At 36.2% G+C, this 16,074-nt stretch overlaps 2 protein-coding genes across 2 annotated transcripts; both read left to right on the top strand.

Annotated features, from left to right (window-relative positions):
- Window positions 1-481: 481 nt before the first annotated feature.
- On the top strand, window positions 482-1,216 carry LOC148959031 (uncharacterized). The gene has a single exon (XM_089111430.1). It carries the CDS (start codon window positions 482-484, stop codon window positions 1,214-1,216), a length of 735 nt encoding a protein of 244 aa, XP_088967556.1.
- Window positions 1,217-7,424: 6,208 nt separating this feature from the next.
- LOC148959030 (uncharacterized) lies at window positions 7,425-14,543 on the top strand. The gene is made up of 3 exons (XM_089111404.1): window positions 7,425-8,444; window positions 10,648-11,948; window positions 12,695-14,543. Exons 1-3 carry the CDS (start codon window positions 7,634-7,636, stop codon window positions 13,748-13,750), a joined length of 3,168 nt encoding a protein of 1,055 aa, XP_088967530.1. The 5' UTR covers window positions 7,425-7,633; the 3' UTR covers window positions 13,751-14,543.
- The last annotated feature ends 1,531 nt before the right edge of the window (window positions 14,544-16,074 follow it).

The following is a 16,074-nucleotide window of genomic DNA, read 5'->3' as shown; positions in this document are numbered from 1 at the left end:
TCCAAAACGATACTCAACATGGAATAGATTCATAAAAGTTAATGCATGGGTGAATCTATTCTTGAATAATTGCGACCAAAACATCTACAGAGTCAAGGAAATTTGAGAGTTGACGAATTGCAAGAAAGTGAGTACGAGCTCATCATCAAATACTAAAAGGAAGCTTTGAAGAGGAATATGAAAGACTGGTGAAAGGAACGATATTACCACCATCAAGCAAGATCATAGCACTGAACCCACAATTAGATAAAGATGGATTAATGCGATCCTGTGGACGGTTACAAAATGCAGAGTATTTACCATATGATATGAAATACCGCATATAATTTTAACGAGAGAACACGTAATAACAAGATTGATAACCAGGCAGTGCCATGAAGATGGAAATCGTGCCATAAGGACGAATCAAATTCTGGCAAAGCTATCAGAACGATATTGACTGATACGAGGGAGAGAAAAAAATCGCGAATTCTAAAAAAAAATGCAACCACTGCAAAGTAAAAAAGGCAACATCCGCAAATCAACTAATGGCTCCATTACCACCGTTTCGTCTCAAAGGACCATTACATGCATTTGCAAGAATTGGACTTTGCAGGACCGTACATCACCAAACAAGGACGAGAAACAAGTCAAGAGGCACTTGTGTTTATTTGCATGCTTACTATCAAGGGCAGTAAATTTGGAACTAAAATATGGGCTGAACACCAATTCATTTCTTAACGCATTCTACAGAATGGTAAACAGACGGGGATTACCAAGCGAAGTATTGTCGGATAATGGTACAAATTTTGTTGGTGGCAACAAGGAGTTGCAAGATCTAATTAGCCACTTGGATAGAGATAAAATTGAAACTTCAGTTGTTATCAAAGGGATCACATGGTACTTCAATGCTCCTTTAGCATCAAACCTGGGAGGGGTCTTCGAAACTACGATCAAAGCAGCAAAAAGTGCAGTAACTGCTATCCTCGGAAAAGCAGACATAACAGACGAGGAGCATCATAGAGCCTTCACAGGTGCGGAAAATCTATTGAATACAAGACCATTGACGTTTCAAAGTGCTGATATCAAGAATGACCTACCTTTAACTCCTAGCCATTTCTTATTTGGACAAGCTGGTGGAAAATTTGCCCCAGAGTCGGTCGACACCGAATATTACCATCCTTCAAGACGATGGAGAAGATTGCAAAAGCTAGTACGTCACTTTTGGAAGCAATAGATGAAAGAGAGGTTGTCATCTTTATCTCCGCGCCGTAAATGGGACAAAGAACGAGGCGATTTACGGTGAATTATGTTATGTTGATAACATCACCATATACCCCAAGAGAAAATTGGCCATTGGGGCGTGTAGTAAAAGTCTTTCCAGGAAGCGATGGACATGTTCAAGTAGTTCAAGTGAAGTATGAGCAAAGGAGAATAAACGGACGATTTCAAGACTCTGTCCCTTGAGTTTGATAGTGGATAATGGTGTTTGATGACAGTTTCATCAAAGAAGAAGAGAATGGACAGAAGAAAGCGACTCGAAACCTCTAGAATGCTGACATCCTGCTGCGACTATGAACGCATTGACAGAAAAACAATAAAGATCTTAGACGACTTTAAATTTGATGCATGATTGAATCTTTAAATGTGAATAGCCTTTTCCTGCAGATAGAAGAAATACAAATGCTTGTAAACCAATTGGGGATTCACGTTCTTGCAAGAAATGAGACCAAGCTTGATAATTCTATAGGTGATTGTTTAGTGAATATCGAAGGATATACTATCAAAAGGTGTAATCGTGATCGTGATCATAAGGGGATTGGTGTTGCAGTTTATCTCAAAGACACTCTTTTAGCCAAATCTACTGTACGAGAGGATGTTCCTAAATCTTTCTTTGAGCTCTTATGCGTCGAGATCAAACAAGTTCGAGCTGCTCCTTTCTTTGTTCTGGCTTGGCAAAGATCTTCTATTGTAAGTGGTGAGACCTTCGATCAGATAGAAGAATGTCTACAATTTCTTGATAGGGAGGACAAGGAAACGATTCTTCTAGGTGACATATTCCGATTGCAATTTTCTGCCGACATATTCCAAAGAGGAAGTCTAAAATGACCTTCCAGCTCATTCTCTACGTCTGCTGGAAATATATTATCTATTTGGCTTTCATCAATTAATTGAAGGACCTTCTCGTAAGACACTGGCCACCGCTACTCTAATAGATCATATAGCTACGACAAGCAAATGTAATATAGTAACCTTTGGAATACAAAAATCCTCCCTCAGCGATCATTACTTGGTTTTTTGTGTTAGAGAATTTCCTGGTGCGTCCAAAAACAACATAAAAATATTTCTACAATCCAAATGAAGAACTTTGATCAGACTCAGTTTGTAAACCATCTTTTAGCGGTAGACTGGAGAGGCATCGTGCGGAATACAGATGATGTCGATGTTGCAGTGAGCAAATGGACAAACATTTTCTCGCTTATTCTGGAAAAACATGCCCCGACACGAAACAGGCGTGTTTCTGACAAATTACCAGCAAAAACCCTGTTCTTGAGAATGATTATGATGAAAATCCATAAAAAACCAAACTTAAGTTCCACGTTATTGTCACCCTCCAGTTAGGTAAAGTTTTAGACAACTTCAAAACCTCAAAAGGTTGTGGTACTGATGGCATTTCTATCTCTGAATCTCTGTTATCTCTGAATCTCTTTGCGATATTTTCAATCTTTCAATTGCTACTGGTTGTTTTCCTGATAGCTGGAAAATTGCCAGAGTAGCCCCAATTTTTAAAAATGGTCAACCTAATGATCGATCTAAATAGCGACTAGACCTAGAGAAAACCTAGAGAATAATGACAGCCACAAACGTAAACAAAGAGCTTCTGAAATAGGCCATTATAAAACTGTATTGCTTGTACGATAAAGTATATTTGATGAGTCTCTCTTAAGGCATCGGGGGGCTAAATTCTGAAAGTAACAAAAACAAATCACATTTATTAGTTTATGATAAGTAACAGTATTATTCGTGTTTTGAGTCTCTGTCTACAAATTTACTTCGTCGATGTTCAATTAAACAATGATGTTGAGTCATTGTATGTTCCGTTTTGGTAAAAAAATATTGCAATCACTCCCCGTTAAGTTTTCAATACCTTCCACTTGTGTACTTCCGAAGGATTTAATTCATGGAAATTTTGGGGAGCGTTGATAAAAATAAGCTGTTTAATTTTCCCTTGAATTTTGGCAGGAAGAGAAATCCCATGAAACCGTAAAGCCAAAAATTTTGCTAATTGTAGTAGACCTTCCAAGTCTTTAATATGAACAAAAATTTAGGTTCTCTAATGAATGCTTGAAGAGAATCGTCTTCCTCTCAAAACATTGGCCAACCTCTCGAACCGAAATGTCGAAGAAATCGCACGACACTAATTGAAGTACATAGAACATCTCATTTTTTGGCCAAGAGGCTGTTTTTGATATTTTAGCTTCAGATTACCGTTTCATCCGTTTCTGTAGCAGAATTAAATGTCCGGCTCGATTTTGCAATGCAAGGAATACAGTACAACTTGTCGAGAAATTTGCAGGTTTGCTATGAACAGTATTGGAAAACAGGAAATATTTTATTGTTTATACAAAAGTTTAAAAGGTCATGTCCTTACAGGAGCGCGGCTGTGGACCAAATACGTGCTAGCCTCCGTCCAGCTTGCGCAACGTCGCAGATTTTCTAGGGACCTGCTTACTTCGCAAGACAATTGCCTTATGCAGAACTCTTTGTCTCTAGAGCCAATGAGATGTCTTTTAACGTTTCACAACGAATCATAGCAGTGCCTCATTCATCGTATGGCTTTGGGGATATCTTTGCATGCTAGTTATGAATCAGTTTGATCATGCGAGACATTCACCACTATCCTGTCGGTATCCATTTCGAGCATTATTGAGTATAAATAATTGAAATTCAAATCGAAGCGATTGTGTCTAAAATAAAAGATTGCAAAAAAGACTATTCCCTAGCGAATTGCTGGCGACCTGGATATGTTTAGCTGATATTAAGCCCTGGCAAAACGACTAAACATTTCACTGAACATTTCTCTCAACTTTAGTTAATGAATTGTTTATTGGAAAGTTTATTCGTTTTGCCACCCTGTATAATGTTATTTAGTCGTGTTGAGTGTCGCTGAGCAAAGTTTATTTATGGTCAAAAATTTTTAGCGTTGTTTAGTGCTGTTTAGCGAATGTTTTGTCGTTTTTCCACTAATTAAATATTTGTTGTGCTAGCACAGGCACCGTAGCTGTAAAAAAAGGGGGGTTTTTATCATTTTCCTTGTCTCTACATGACCCACAATCTCTAGAATGCCTTCCTCATTTGCTTCATCTCCTTGTACGCTACTGTGTCTTCTTTAATAGTCACCTTTGTTATCGATGAGTCATACATGAAGTCTTAGCAGAACAACAAAACAAACGTGAAAAAATACCTATGCAAGATCCCCTACAACCCCACAGTGTCCTGCACAGCTCAAAGTTAAAAAGGTCGAGTGAAGTTGAGTGAAAAGTTTAGTCACGTTTTGCTATCCTCGCTAAACTTCGCTGAATTTCAGTAAGCAAAAATTGAGTAAAATGTTTAGCAAAGTATTTAGTTGTTTTACCAGGGCTTTACATTCGTTTCTCTTTGTAAAGTCTGCATGCAGGCTAACTACTTGTTTGTCGGTTTGAATGACGTGCTTTGTCTGCTTTAACAAATAGTCATATTGTGAGACTAGTCATATTGTGAGACTAATCATATTGTGAGGCATAGTTCTACATTCTCTATGCATGCAACTGCAAAGTATAAACACGACGACAATAAGCATTTTATTTTATCTATGGAAGACAGACTGCAGTTCCCCAACCCTGACTGCTGGTTACCTTGCTCGATTGCTTGCAACAGCCACGCAGGCAGTGATTCAAAGTAAAGTCTGGAACTGAAAACACAAAAATCAGAGTCCTGTCACTGAGAATATTATTTTTGCAGTTTACTCCTCCAAGTTGCGTAAATATATAAAGGGTAAAAAACACTGTAATTATTCACACAATAAAAAAAACCTTTATTCCAATTTTTAATTGTGTTACTTTACTTTGTTTAGTTGAAAAAGTTTGAGCAAAAAGAGACACCATGTCGGAAAGGGGAAATTTTTAAGGTGTAATTTTTAAGGAAGCCTCTACCCCTTTTCTATCTCAGGCGACCCCCTTTCTAGCGATAATCACAAGAGTGCCAGTAATTTTTCATCACGTGACCAGTGCGGAGCCAATTTTTTTCAAATCGAGGTTAATAATCTGCATACTCTACCGTAGGGCCACTGGCAAGCTTCGTAGGGGAACTACTATATAACTACTAATAATTTAGTTTGACTATTATTATCATAATTTGCCGATTTGATCGAATCATAAATCAATAGTCGCTCTGTCTATTTATGACTTTCTTCTTACTAAAATGTTTTATGTGAGTGGTGGAGGCCTACGTATGCACTCTAACAGCAAATTTACTTATTTTTCTTCGTCAATAAAATTCCTGCCGTATTCCTTAAACTAATCCCTGCCGTATTTCTTGTCATTCATAGACTTGTTTTGTGGCAAAAAAAATGAAAATTTGATGTAATGTAAATGACAAAAGGAATTATGAATCATTATGAAAATTGCATAATCAGAAACAGTAAAGTTTAGAGTTTTTACCGTTCATTGAAAGAACAAAACTAAGTCCATTTCATTCAAAAAAATAACGATGACGAGTGAGTGTCTTTCAGTTTCAAATGTTTATACTTTGTCAGAATATAACGAATCAGCTCGCTGTCTAGCAAGCACATTCTCGTGAATTTGAATATATCGCTTTCGAAATGTTTCATATAACTAAATCAAACATAATGCATTGTAGTTCATGTTTTAAGAACACATCGAAGATAAAGATAAATTGTAAGATTTTTAACATACGCTGAAAGACTTGAAAATCATCGAAATTACGTAAGAGTTACGCTAAAAACGTAAGATTGAACAGGAATGTGTTTAGTCTACCTTCTTACATACCACATATGTTGCAAAATTCCTGTCCATTTCTCCAGAAACACAGTCTTTATACAGAAAAGATATACGTACAATTTTATAGTAAGTATCTTGAAAAAAAGTTTACAGTAATTCTTATTTGAGTAGCTCTCTTTTTATAGAAAGAAACCAATTAGGCTTGCAGCCTTGATTGCGAAGACAATAATTGTAGCACTGCAATGGTGTATAAACATGATAGTCTTATGTACTTTCTTCGTATTGTGGACAAAAAATATTCCCCTTTTTTTAACTTTATTCTCCCTATTGGGCTATTGGGTTACCTAATTCCATCATGATTTCTCTGCTTGAACAGTATGCAGCATGCAGCAATTTGATTTTGATAACTTTACAAAAGTTACAGTTGACAGACAATTGTTTCTAGTAAACTAACATTATGCTGTCGATAATGCACGGGACATGTGCAGACATTGATACTGCTGTGATACAGATTCCAGGACAGGATAGGTATAAGAGGAGAACAACAGCCATCAGGAGAGTTTTGCTAATCTTTTACCATGATAAGGATTAGCAATCGTGTTATCTTAATATTAATTTACCATGCCCATTTTCATTCATTGAGCATGACTCTTTTTTCAAGGAAGCAAAATAATGGAGTGTGGTATAACCCCACACAATCACCTCACAGAAAGAATCAGCAAGATCAAGAACATCACAACGTAAAAAAGTAAAACTTTTGTCGACAAAGAGAAAAACAGTCTATTCAAGACAAGACAATTGAACATAGTAAAGATGAAAGACAAACAATGTTCCATTATATGTCTGCATGATTTTGCCATCAAAATCAATGAAACCTCAAAATTGATCAAAGATAGGTGTTATAATCAAAGATATATCAATTTTACCGGTAGAAACTAACAACATAGCCTAGAAACAATCCAGGTTAGAAATGCCGGGGACTGCATTGGAAAGGTCATACAACCTTGTTTTAATAATGGTCCCTCCTGAGGTGTTGTCAAAAAAAGATGCGTAAAAAAATGTAAAAAGTAGAGATGTAAAAAAAGTTTGTCATGAAAAATGTTAAATAGAACCTTTCCATTGGCTATTTTTTGATATTCAATAAAGTATGTAGAGGCTATCCTCTTGACTTTGCAGATCTTCAAAGAATTAATCTTCAAAGAATTTTTTCTTCATACAAGGTAGTTGTAGCAAACAAGGACTGCTCTATTTTAGGCAAGAGATTAAAGTTACAATATAACAAGCTGTTGTTACCAGCATGAACCTTTTTCCTGAGATATAGCATATCAAATATAACGGCGGCTTGTATTCAACGCTTTATTATTTTGTAGTTGGCTATAATATTTTTATATATTTCCTAAGCAACGAATCCACCAGTGATTAAACATTAAATTGATAATGAATCATGCTTAATAAAAATCCCAGAACTGAAATCAGCATTGACAAACAGTAAATAATAACAGGGTATTAAAATGATGCCGAAAGACAAAAAGTAATTTGAAACCTGCAACAGTATTAATGTCAAAATTTGCTTGTTACAAATAGAAAATGTATTTCTTTGTAGCGGTAGCTTAAGGGATGCATATCAATGCATTTGCTACGCTGCTAGGTACACGATGGAGACATACTTAATTTTTCGCTCGTTCTTCTCGTTGATGCTATCTTCCGTGATAGGGTGTCAAATTGTCGAAAGCAGACAGTTTGAAATATCAAAGACATATTACATTCGTCATTTTCATGGGAAGTGCGTAGAGTACGATGAGGTACGTCAGGTGCTGGTTTACGGTCGACTTTGCCGAGAAAAGTTAGAATGGCAGGGAGGAGCAAGACTCATCCATATACCAACAAAGAAATGCATCACTGTTAATGCCACAAGCGATGGAAGCTTTTTGTCTTTGTCAAGCCAGTGCAGTGGTACAAGCAGTTTGTTCCAATATGATGAAAGCAATCGAGTGATTCGGCATCTTGTCTCCAACAAATGTTTGCATCCAGAAACTGGAGATGCTGATCCTGCAATTAATACTGCAGTTGTCCTGAAACCAGGCTGCGATGGAAACACCAACAAATTCTACTTCAGAAAGATAGCCTACTATATCATCCGGCACTTTGGTGAACTATGTTGGGTTTATAACTCTGCAGAGAACTTGATCAAACTGATGAATCCATTTGCTTGTGATCGTTTTGAGTATGTGAATAATTACCATTTGAGGCACGTTGAAACCGGCAAATGTGTTATTTTCTCAAGCTCATATATGCGACTGACAGACGACTGTGAGTCTCCAGAAACAATTTACAAACTGAACCAAAATTCACTATTGCAGCAGGGAAGCAATAGCTGTATTCATCCTTATGGCGTTTTGCTTCAACTACATAACAATAGTTGTACTGATGAAGACCGTTTGAGATTTTACTTCCACGATGATAAAGGTACTCTTATTGAATTACCTGTTACGTGTATTCTCCTGCCTGTCTCTGTTCATAAAATGTTGTGAGTTATAGACAATGTAACGGTTTTTAAAACGAATTGATCAGTTCAAATGCCGAACGCAAGCAGAAAGGGCAACCATTCCAAACCCACATTCAAATCCGTATTAAATCAAAATCCAAGGCCATTTGCTTCATCAACAACTGCAACCTTACAACCGCTTTTTATCGGCGTCGTGTTTCTGATCGCTCAAACTTTTATGAAATTTACCATAAACGTTGCTTTCACAGATTCAGAGATAGTATCCCATGAGTCCTTGAGACATTGTACGAGACACCAATACTCCCTATTGTTAACCCTATTCAAGTATTTTTGCCAATTTTATTAACTTTGTCCAGCAAGTCATCCCTCCTACCGATTTTCCAATCTCGTATGCTACTCCTAAATTGTTATATGCTAAAGTACTTCACAACGCACTTTACAGTTTTGCACCATTCATTTCTGCTTTTCATCAACTCCAATATTTTGGTTGATGTTTGTTTTCCTTGGGAGAGGTCTATCTTGATGTCAATTTTTTGGAGGTCTTGTCTTATTTATTGTCTGCATCTTGGTTATTTTTGGCTTTCTTTGTTGCTTTTACACTTTCCTAAGATATTCTTTAAGGGCTTTCCTTGTTGGTTTTTCAGAGTTTAGTTTCATTGGATTCCCTAGCCATGTTTTTTTTGCTCTTATTACATGGTCTCCGCGGCTCACAATTCATTTAGGCGTTTAGATCTTTGTTTGCGACGTTTCGTTGCTAGTTTATCACTTGGACTTTTTGCATTTCTGCGTTGGAAGGATATCAGTAGCGGTCTCTAGTTTTTTCGCTTGTGTCTACTGTTATAACTGATATATAGGAATACACTCGCGACGCAAAAATTTAACGGCCTAAATTTGATCTAATACAATGTTTTTTAATACCTAGAATGTTGTCATTTATATACTTCAACTGCCAAAATCTATTTTCTACTGATTATTTCCTCTTTACTAATCAAACCTTCTAGAATTTTGCGCTTTTTTAGTTCTTTGTTTTCTATTCTTCGTTTCCCATTTACCGCTTCTGTGCTCTTTACTTTTGAATTTATTTACTTCCTTTCTGCAAGCTTGTTAGGTATTGTACTACTGACAAAATCTATACGATTTTTCTTTATAATGCTCATGTGACATCATCTGTGTTCGAGTGGACATTATCAGTTGATTTCGAAATGATTGTTTGATGATTCGAACACAATCATCAAACTTAACATTATCTCCTAAATTCTTCCCATCGTTTTCTTTGGCAGAGCTCTGCTTTATGACAAGCATAGGTTCCAAATCTTTGATTGGCTGAACGAAAAAAGTTCTCCATCATAATTCAAGAATATGACAACAAACGTGCCTCGCAGTTAGATTTAGGCCCAATTTGCTGAAAGATAACGCAAAACTTTTTGAGAAAATTTACTCTTTGATGATATTATAAAAAACCGCCGTTGTCCCAAAGTTGAAAATGTGCCATTTTTAGACGTTTTGGGCTATATCTTTGCTGTAATGTATGGTATGTCAGCTAGCAATGACTCATATAAAAGGGTGTGTCACGGTGGCCAGTTTGAGATATTTGGTTTTTTGTATTGGCGTGGCTGTGACTTCATAGGTTCGGTCATAATGGCGAATTTAGGTCCATTTTCAAAAATCCATTTCTCCACTTTTAAATTAATGAAAACTTACATATATTTAAGATTGAAAAACGCATTTTACACTATTAACTTTTAGTGGATATTGGTAAAATTGTGCAAAATAAGCCTAAATCTGGCTGCGAGTCATGTTTGCTGTCATATTCTTGAATTCTGATTGGCTAATGGGGTATGGAGAACTGTTGTCGCTCAGCCAATCAAAGAATTGGAACCAATGTTTTTTATCACCTTGGTCCCTTCCTTAACAAAACTGACATGAAGATCATAAAAATAGACTTGTTACTTGTAAGTAATGGAGAGAGAGTAAATATGACAGTTCCTTTGCAAATACGGTAACATAAATATGCTCATTATAATAACTTTGCATTTTTTGACATGATCAAGCTAGAAAATTTCGAGTGAATTAGAAAATAAGAAAATTAGAAAATTTTAACATTAATTTGTTGCCGCTATTACAAGAAAAATCAATTAATGTTGGTCTTGTCTGCTTTTTTAGACATACAGAAAGTAAAGGTCATTTCTGAATCATGCTTGACTCCCTCATCTTGCGGGAATAGTAAAGGTCACGTGATAGTTAATGGCCGCCAATACAGCTTGAACACACGTGGTATCAATGTGGTTCTCTTTGATTACCGAAGCGGTTTGTTCGAGTACAGAAAAGCGTACGATGTGTATGGAGATGCAGCCTCGAGAAACCTTTTAGCCAATTTCCTGGACAATCTTCCTTCAGGGAAATTACTTATGATGACAGCAAAGGAGGGGGTAAACATAGATAGCAATCTAGCCTTTGCGTTGCAAAAGGTTGGTGTTTCTGCAACGTTTGCAACTTCACCAGTTCCAAGTAATTATATGTCTCTGGCATATGTTTGTTATACAGGCCGGGCGAGGAAGAATTGGGAGAAAACTGTCAACAAAATTGGAGGATCAGAAGCTTCAAGTATTGAAATAAGCATCAACAAATTTCATGAACGAGATGGAATTGATGATTGCTCAAATGAACTTGGAGTACGAACTAGGAAAATACCGGATTCTAGGTTTTATGCAAAAAGTACCTGGAATAATGATAACCGTCACGAACCGCATTTAGCAAGGTTGCATTACTATGGTCCCGGTTGGTGTTCGTACAGGAACACTCCGGTATCCGAATATTTGCAAGTTGATCTCGGGACTATGATGATTTTAAGTGGTGTTGCGATTCAGAGTCACGGCTCTGGCAATGGACATGCTGTAACAAAGTTCAAAATTGAATACAGTAAAAATGGAATAATTTGGCAATTTTACAAGAGCGAGCAAGACTCAGTTTTAGAGTTTACAGCATTAAGAGAACGCAATATGCTTGAAACAAGTGTTAACTGGTTTCGTAGTCTCAAAACAAGATTGATAAGAGTAGTTCCCACCGCTAGGTTAAGCAATATTAACGTAACTTGTCTGAGAATAGAACTTTATGGATGTGCTATATCGAGAGGTTTCTTGAGTGTTGACTGGTCACCATCGTCAAGTTTTTCTACAAATGATAATTTCAAAGGATCTGTCCTTGCATTCGGAACAATAAAGAACAATTTAACAATCGGAATATCAACGGCATCCAGTAACAAAAGCCTTGCAAATAAACTTGACCTGTTTCACTTTGACAAAATGAATGCATCGACAACGTTTGATAATGGAACAGTCAAAAAAGAAAGAGGTGTCGATAATTTTGTAACAGACAAGATCAAAAAAATTGACAGTGTTGCATTTCTTCGATTTAATATCGTTGAAGAAAATTATTACGCTTTTAATCTTGACATTTCTGGGAAGGTAAATATCTAACTAATCCTATATCATTTTCACAATAAACAATTTTTCTAACTAAGTGATATTTGATGAGCCAAGAAAATATTCGTAGTAAATCAATCAAGAAGTAGATTTTGTTGCAGGAAGAGGTTTGGTCTGATGAACATACGATCAAATTATAATTTAAATGAATGCTAGCATAATGATAATTGTTTTAAAATTAAGAGGATGGAGACAAAAAGTGGAAGAGTATATAATGAAAAACTCACAAAGAAAAGTGATATTTAAGTGATCCGGTATAGTTTTAAAACTTTATAAAATCAAAACAGATATGAAAACAATTTGAACAAAAATAATTAGAAAAAAACAAATTGCATTTTGAAAAATCAAATTTCAGAGGTATTCGTAGACAAATTGGGTTACTTTCAGAAATCTAAAATATAGAATAATATAAAATATGAAATAAAGAAGAATGTAAGGTTAGCAAATCGTGTAAAAATAATATTATTTATATTTCATTTTTTACTTTTGAAAATATTTGCCAAATTCTTACAGGGGTTGAGTTAGGGAAACCCTAGCCTTTTATACTGCACACTACAAAGGGTTTTGGGTATGACATTAACCAATCCTGTCCAAAAGGCCAATCTACATTTCCAGCAGCAATATTTAAAATTGAAGGATCCTGATGAATCTTTTTGATAGAAAAATAGATCAAACGTAACAATTCTATTAATTGGAATACAGAATTGTTATTAAACAATTTTTTGCAGGTCTTAGATGCAGAACTAGCCTCAGGAGAAAGACAGGCAGTCATCAGCACTGAAAGTCATGATAGAATCCTTGTGTTCTCATCACCAGTTCAAATCAAAAGATTGCATCCCGACAAAAGCATTCTTCAATTAAATATCACAAAACAAAACTTCCAGTCGCTGACTGATGATAGCTTCTTCAACCTTAATCTGTCCGTGTCCCATTTGCTGGGAAAAAGCAACTCAAATGCTTATGGTGTTACTCTCATGATTTATTTCAACAGCAAGTTTCTTCAGTTGAAATCACTGGCATTCGTCAACACAAGTCGCTTCAGTCTACCCCCGTCCAGAAACACAACCACGCCTGGATTTATTATGATTCAAACTGATACAATGTGGCTGATTAACAGGCAAGAAATCTCGATAATACTTCAGGCAAAGTACCCAAAGACTATATCAAGAGGAGAAAACTGCAACGGATATATCATCATTGATTTTGCCTATAAAAACAACTTGGCAAAATTCAATGGAACTGTGAACTCGACTTTAGAGAGGAATGTGCCATTCAAATGCAAAATTAACCACAATAGAGATATCAGGGTGAAGTCAGTGAGGTTGCTGTCTCCTGAATTCAGTATGGTTTATGACGATGTGAATCAGCAATTCTTTTTCTGCTACCAAAGGAAAACATACATGACCAGAAACTCCGCAGTTTGTTTTTCACGAGAAAAGAACAACACGTTTTGGAAAACCATTCCTTACATTTCAGCGGTAACAGGAATGGATGTCGAGAGAAGAGTTCTTTATGGGTTAGAACGAGTAGGGAAGTCATATGTCAAATCTCCTTATCCGTTTGCTCTTTACAGCCAGATAGAGGACACTGAATGGACATCAGCCAAAGATCAACCTCAGATGAGAGCCTCTTTGAACTGTTTGTCCCTTTCTCTATTACCCCAATCAGCTTCTGATCCATATATATTCAAAGTCGGTGGGGAACCAGTTTTTGCGGCAACAACTAAAGGAATACTTTGGAGAAAAGAAGATCTTTCTTGGAAAAGGATCGTTTTTTGGAATTAATTTGCATGACATAGCTACTTTAAAATATCCTTGGCTATTTCATTGTTCGTAGATACATTAGTGCATTTGACTGTTTATCTCATATTTATCTCACATTGCATTTTTATCTAACTAAAGACATGTTTCCAAAATTTATTTATGCAGGAAGCAGTGTAATCATAAGAAATATATACTGAGTAAATGAAATTAATTTATTTCTCTTTTCGTACTCGAAATCGCAGTTCAAAGTTGAAAGCTGCGTAATATAACCGTAACTTATGTTTGTAATGGTGATAGCACACGTTCGATATTGACATTGTTTTGGTTTGTCCTGTTAGGCCTTGCATATGGATATAAATTTCAGGCTAATAACTTGACACGTCTTCGGAAGTTTTTAGGAGATTATGCTTGCCAGAGTGACAGACCAATAATTGCTCTGTCAATTGCTTAATACTACTTTTTTGCACAACATTCAAAAACATTTAATAATCTATAATCTCCCTCATGTCTATTTTTTATCGCAAGATTTAAACACAAAACAACATTCACTATATCTTATTCTTTTTATCTTTCAACTACTTGATTTCTTCACATTCCCAGTGACAGTTTTTCGCCAATGAAAATACATCTACCCTGTGCACAAAATTTGAATAATACATATACATTTATATGTACAAGAAATATATTAAAATATTAATATATTAATATATTAATTAATATATTATTATATTAATTGATATATTAATATATTAATATAAATGTATATAAATTTCTTACTCGGAGAAAAAAATCAGCAAATTCATTCCATCAATAAAAAAAAAGCTCCCTGAGAAGACGTTTCCACATCCCTCACCAAGCAGGTCTTGAGGCTACACTCCCTCATCGCAGGAAGCAGTGTTGGGCCGTTGGTGCATCGGCACAAGTTGCTCCACCTAACCTATACAAAATCCTAACCTTTAATATAGCTTAATAGATTCAAGTGCAAGCAGCTTAAAGTTCTGGGCAGGGAATGGAGAAAATAAGTTCACTTTTCCCCACCCCATAGAGCCGATGCACCAGTCCTATCTTAGATACCTAAGATTTGAGAGGGGAAAAGAAAACATTACTGAATTAAAAGCCTAGTCTTTCCTAGACGAAAAATAACAAGAACTTTGAAATGACTCCCGTGATATAAACAGGCCCTAGCCTAATACAATAGAGCAAATAAGGATTTGAAGAAACACACTTCGCTTGATATCAATCAGGGAGGGACGGGAGAAGAGAACAGCGTGTAAACAGCATATGAAGTAAGCACGACAATCCCGACATACCCTGGGTGCCAGAACCTCACAGAGTCCCCGTTCGTCATCCGTTGACTCTCTGAGGCTCTGGCACCTAGGATAATCTTGACCCAAAGCAATTAAATAATCCTATCTGAATCAAGGGATTCGCACTTTCGTGCAGAAGCCCAAACTACAGAAGTCCTTCTTCTTTATTATTCCCAATGGCATCAAAGAAGCACATAAGGACATAATACCAAACTGAAGCATTACAATTGACACCAAAATGAGAATAATACAAATAAGCTAAAATAAGAACCCCTAGCGAAATCAAATTCTACAACATCCCACGTGAAATTAACTCTGATAAAATTTCATTTGATCAGCATTTATCAGCTTTTATACTCTTTATAATCCACTTTCCTAAGTAAACTAATTTTGTTCGGATAGCCGCTCTCAAATTCGTGCGGATAGCATGGGTCTAGTGTAAACGGGAGCCCTATCTGAACTAATTTTGATGCGGATAAAATTTATCCGGCAGAGTGTAGACGGGGTCTCAGAGTTCAGTTACAATCACGCAACACACTGTCTCTCTCTCTGGCTCCGTGTTCTCTGCACGTAAAAGAAGACTTGTTAGGTTGGAAATGACACGTTGGATGGAATGGATGGATGGAATTATTAGTGAACGAATCGCACACATCAATGCTCGATTCTCGCTTCACTAAAAAAGTACTCTTGCGAATCCGGAAGTATCCAGTTACCTTGGTTTGCGACATAGCCGAAATGTATTTACAAATTGGAATGCATCCAGATGACCGGCAGTATCAAAGAATTTTGTGGTGGAACATGGATCCAACCGCTGAGCCTGACGTATTACAATTAATAATAATAATAATAATAATAAGACCATATTTATACAGGTAAACTTGTTAAGAAACAATGAGTTTGCTGCTATCAATCAAGGACCTGTGAAACTAATGTACCTACGATATAAATGTTACAACAATATAGTTTAATAAAGTTTTTACAATAATTAAATCTAGAGAAAAAGTTAAAAATCAAAGTCGATATCCTTGCAGCAACTCT

The sequence above is a fragment of the Rhopilema esculentum genome, chromosome 11 (genome assembly GCF_057945365.1).
Source record: "Rhopilema esculentum isolate cy_ngs chromosome 11, ASM5794536v1, whole genome shotgun sequence".
In the NCBI taxonomy this organism is placed as follows: Eukaryota; Metazoa; Cnidaria; class Scyphozoa; order Rhizostomeae; family Rhizostomatidae; genus Rhopilema; species Rhopilema esculentum.
This window is presented reverse-complemented; position numbering and strand designations above follow the sequence as displayed.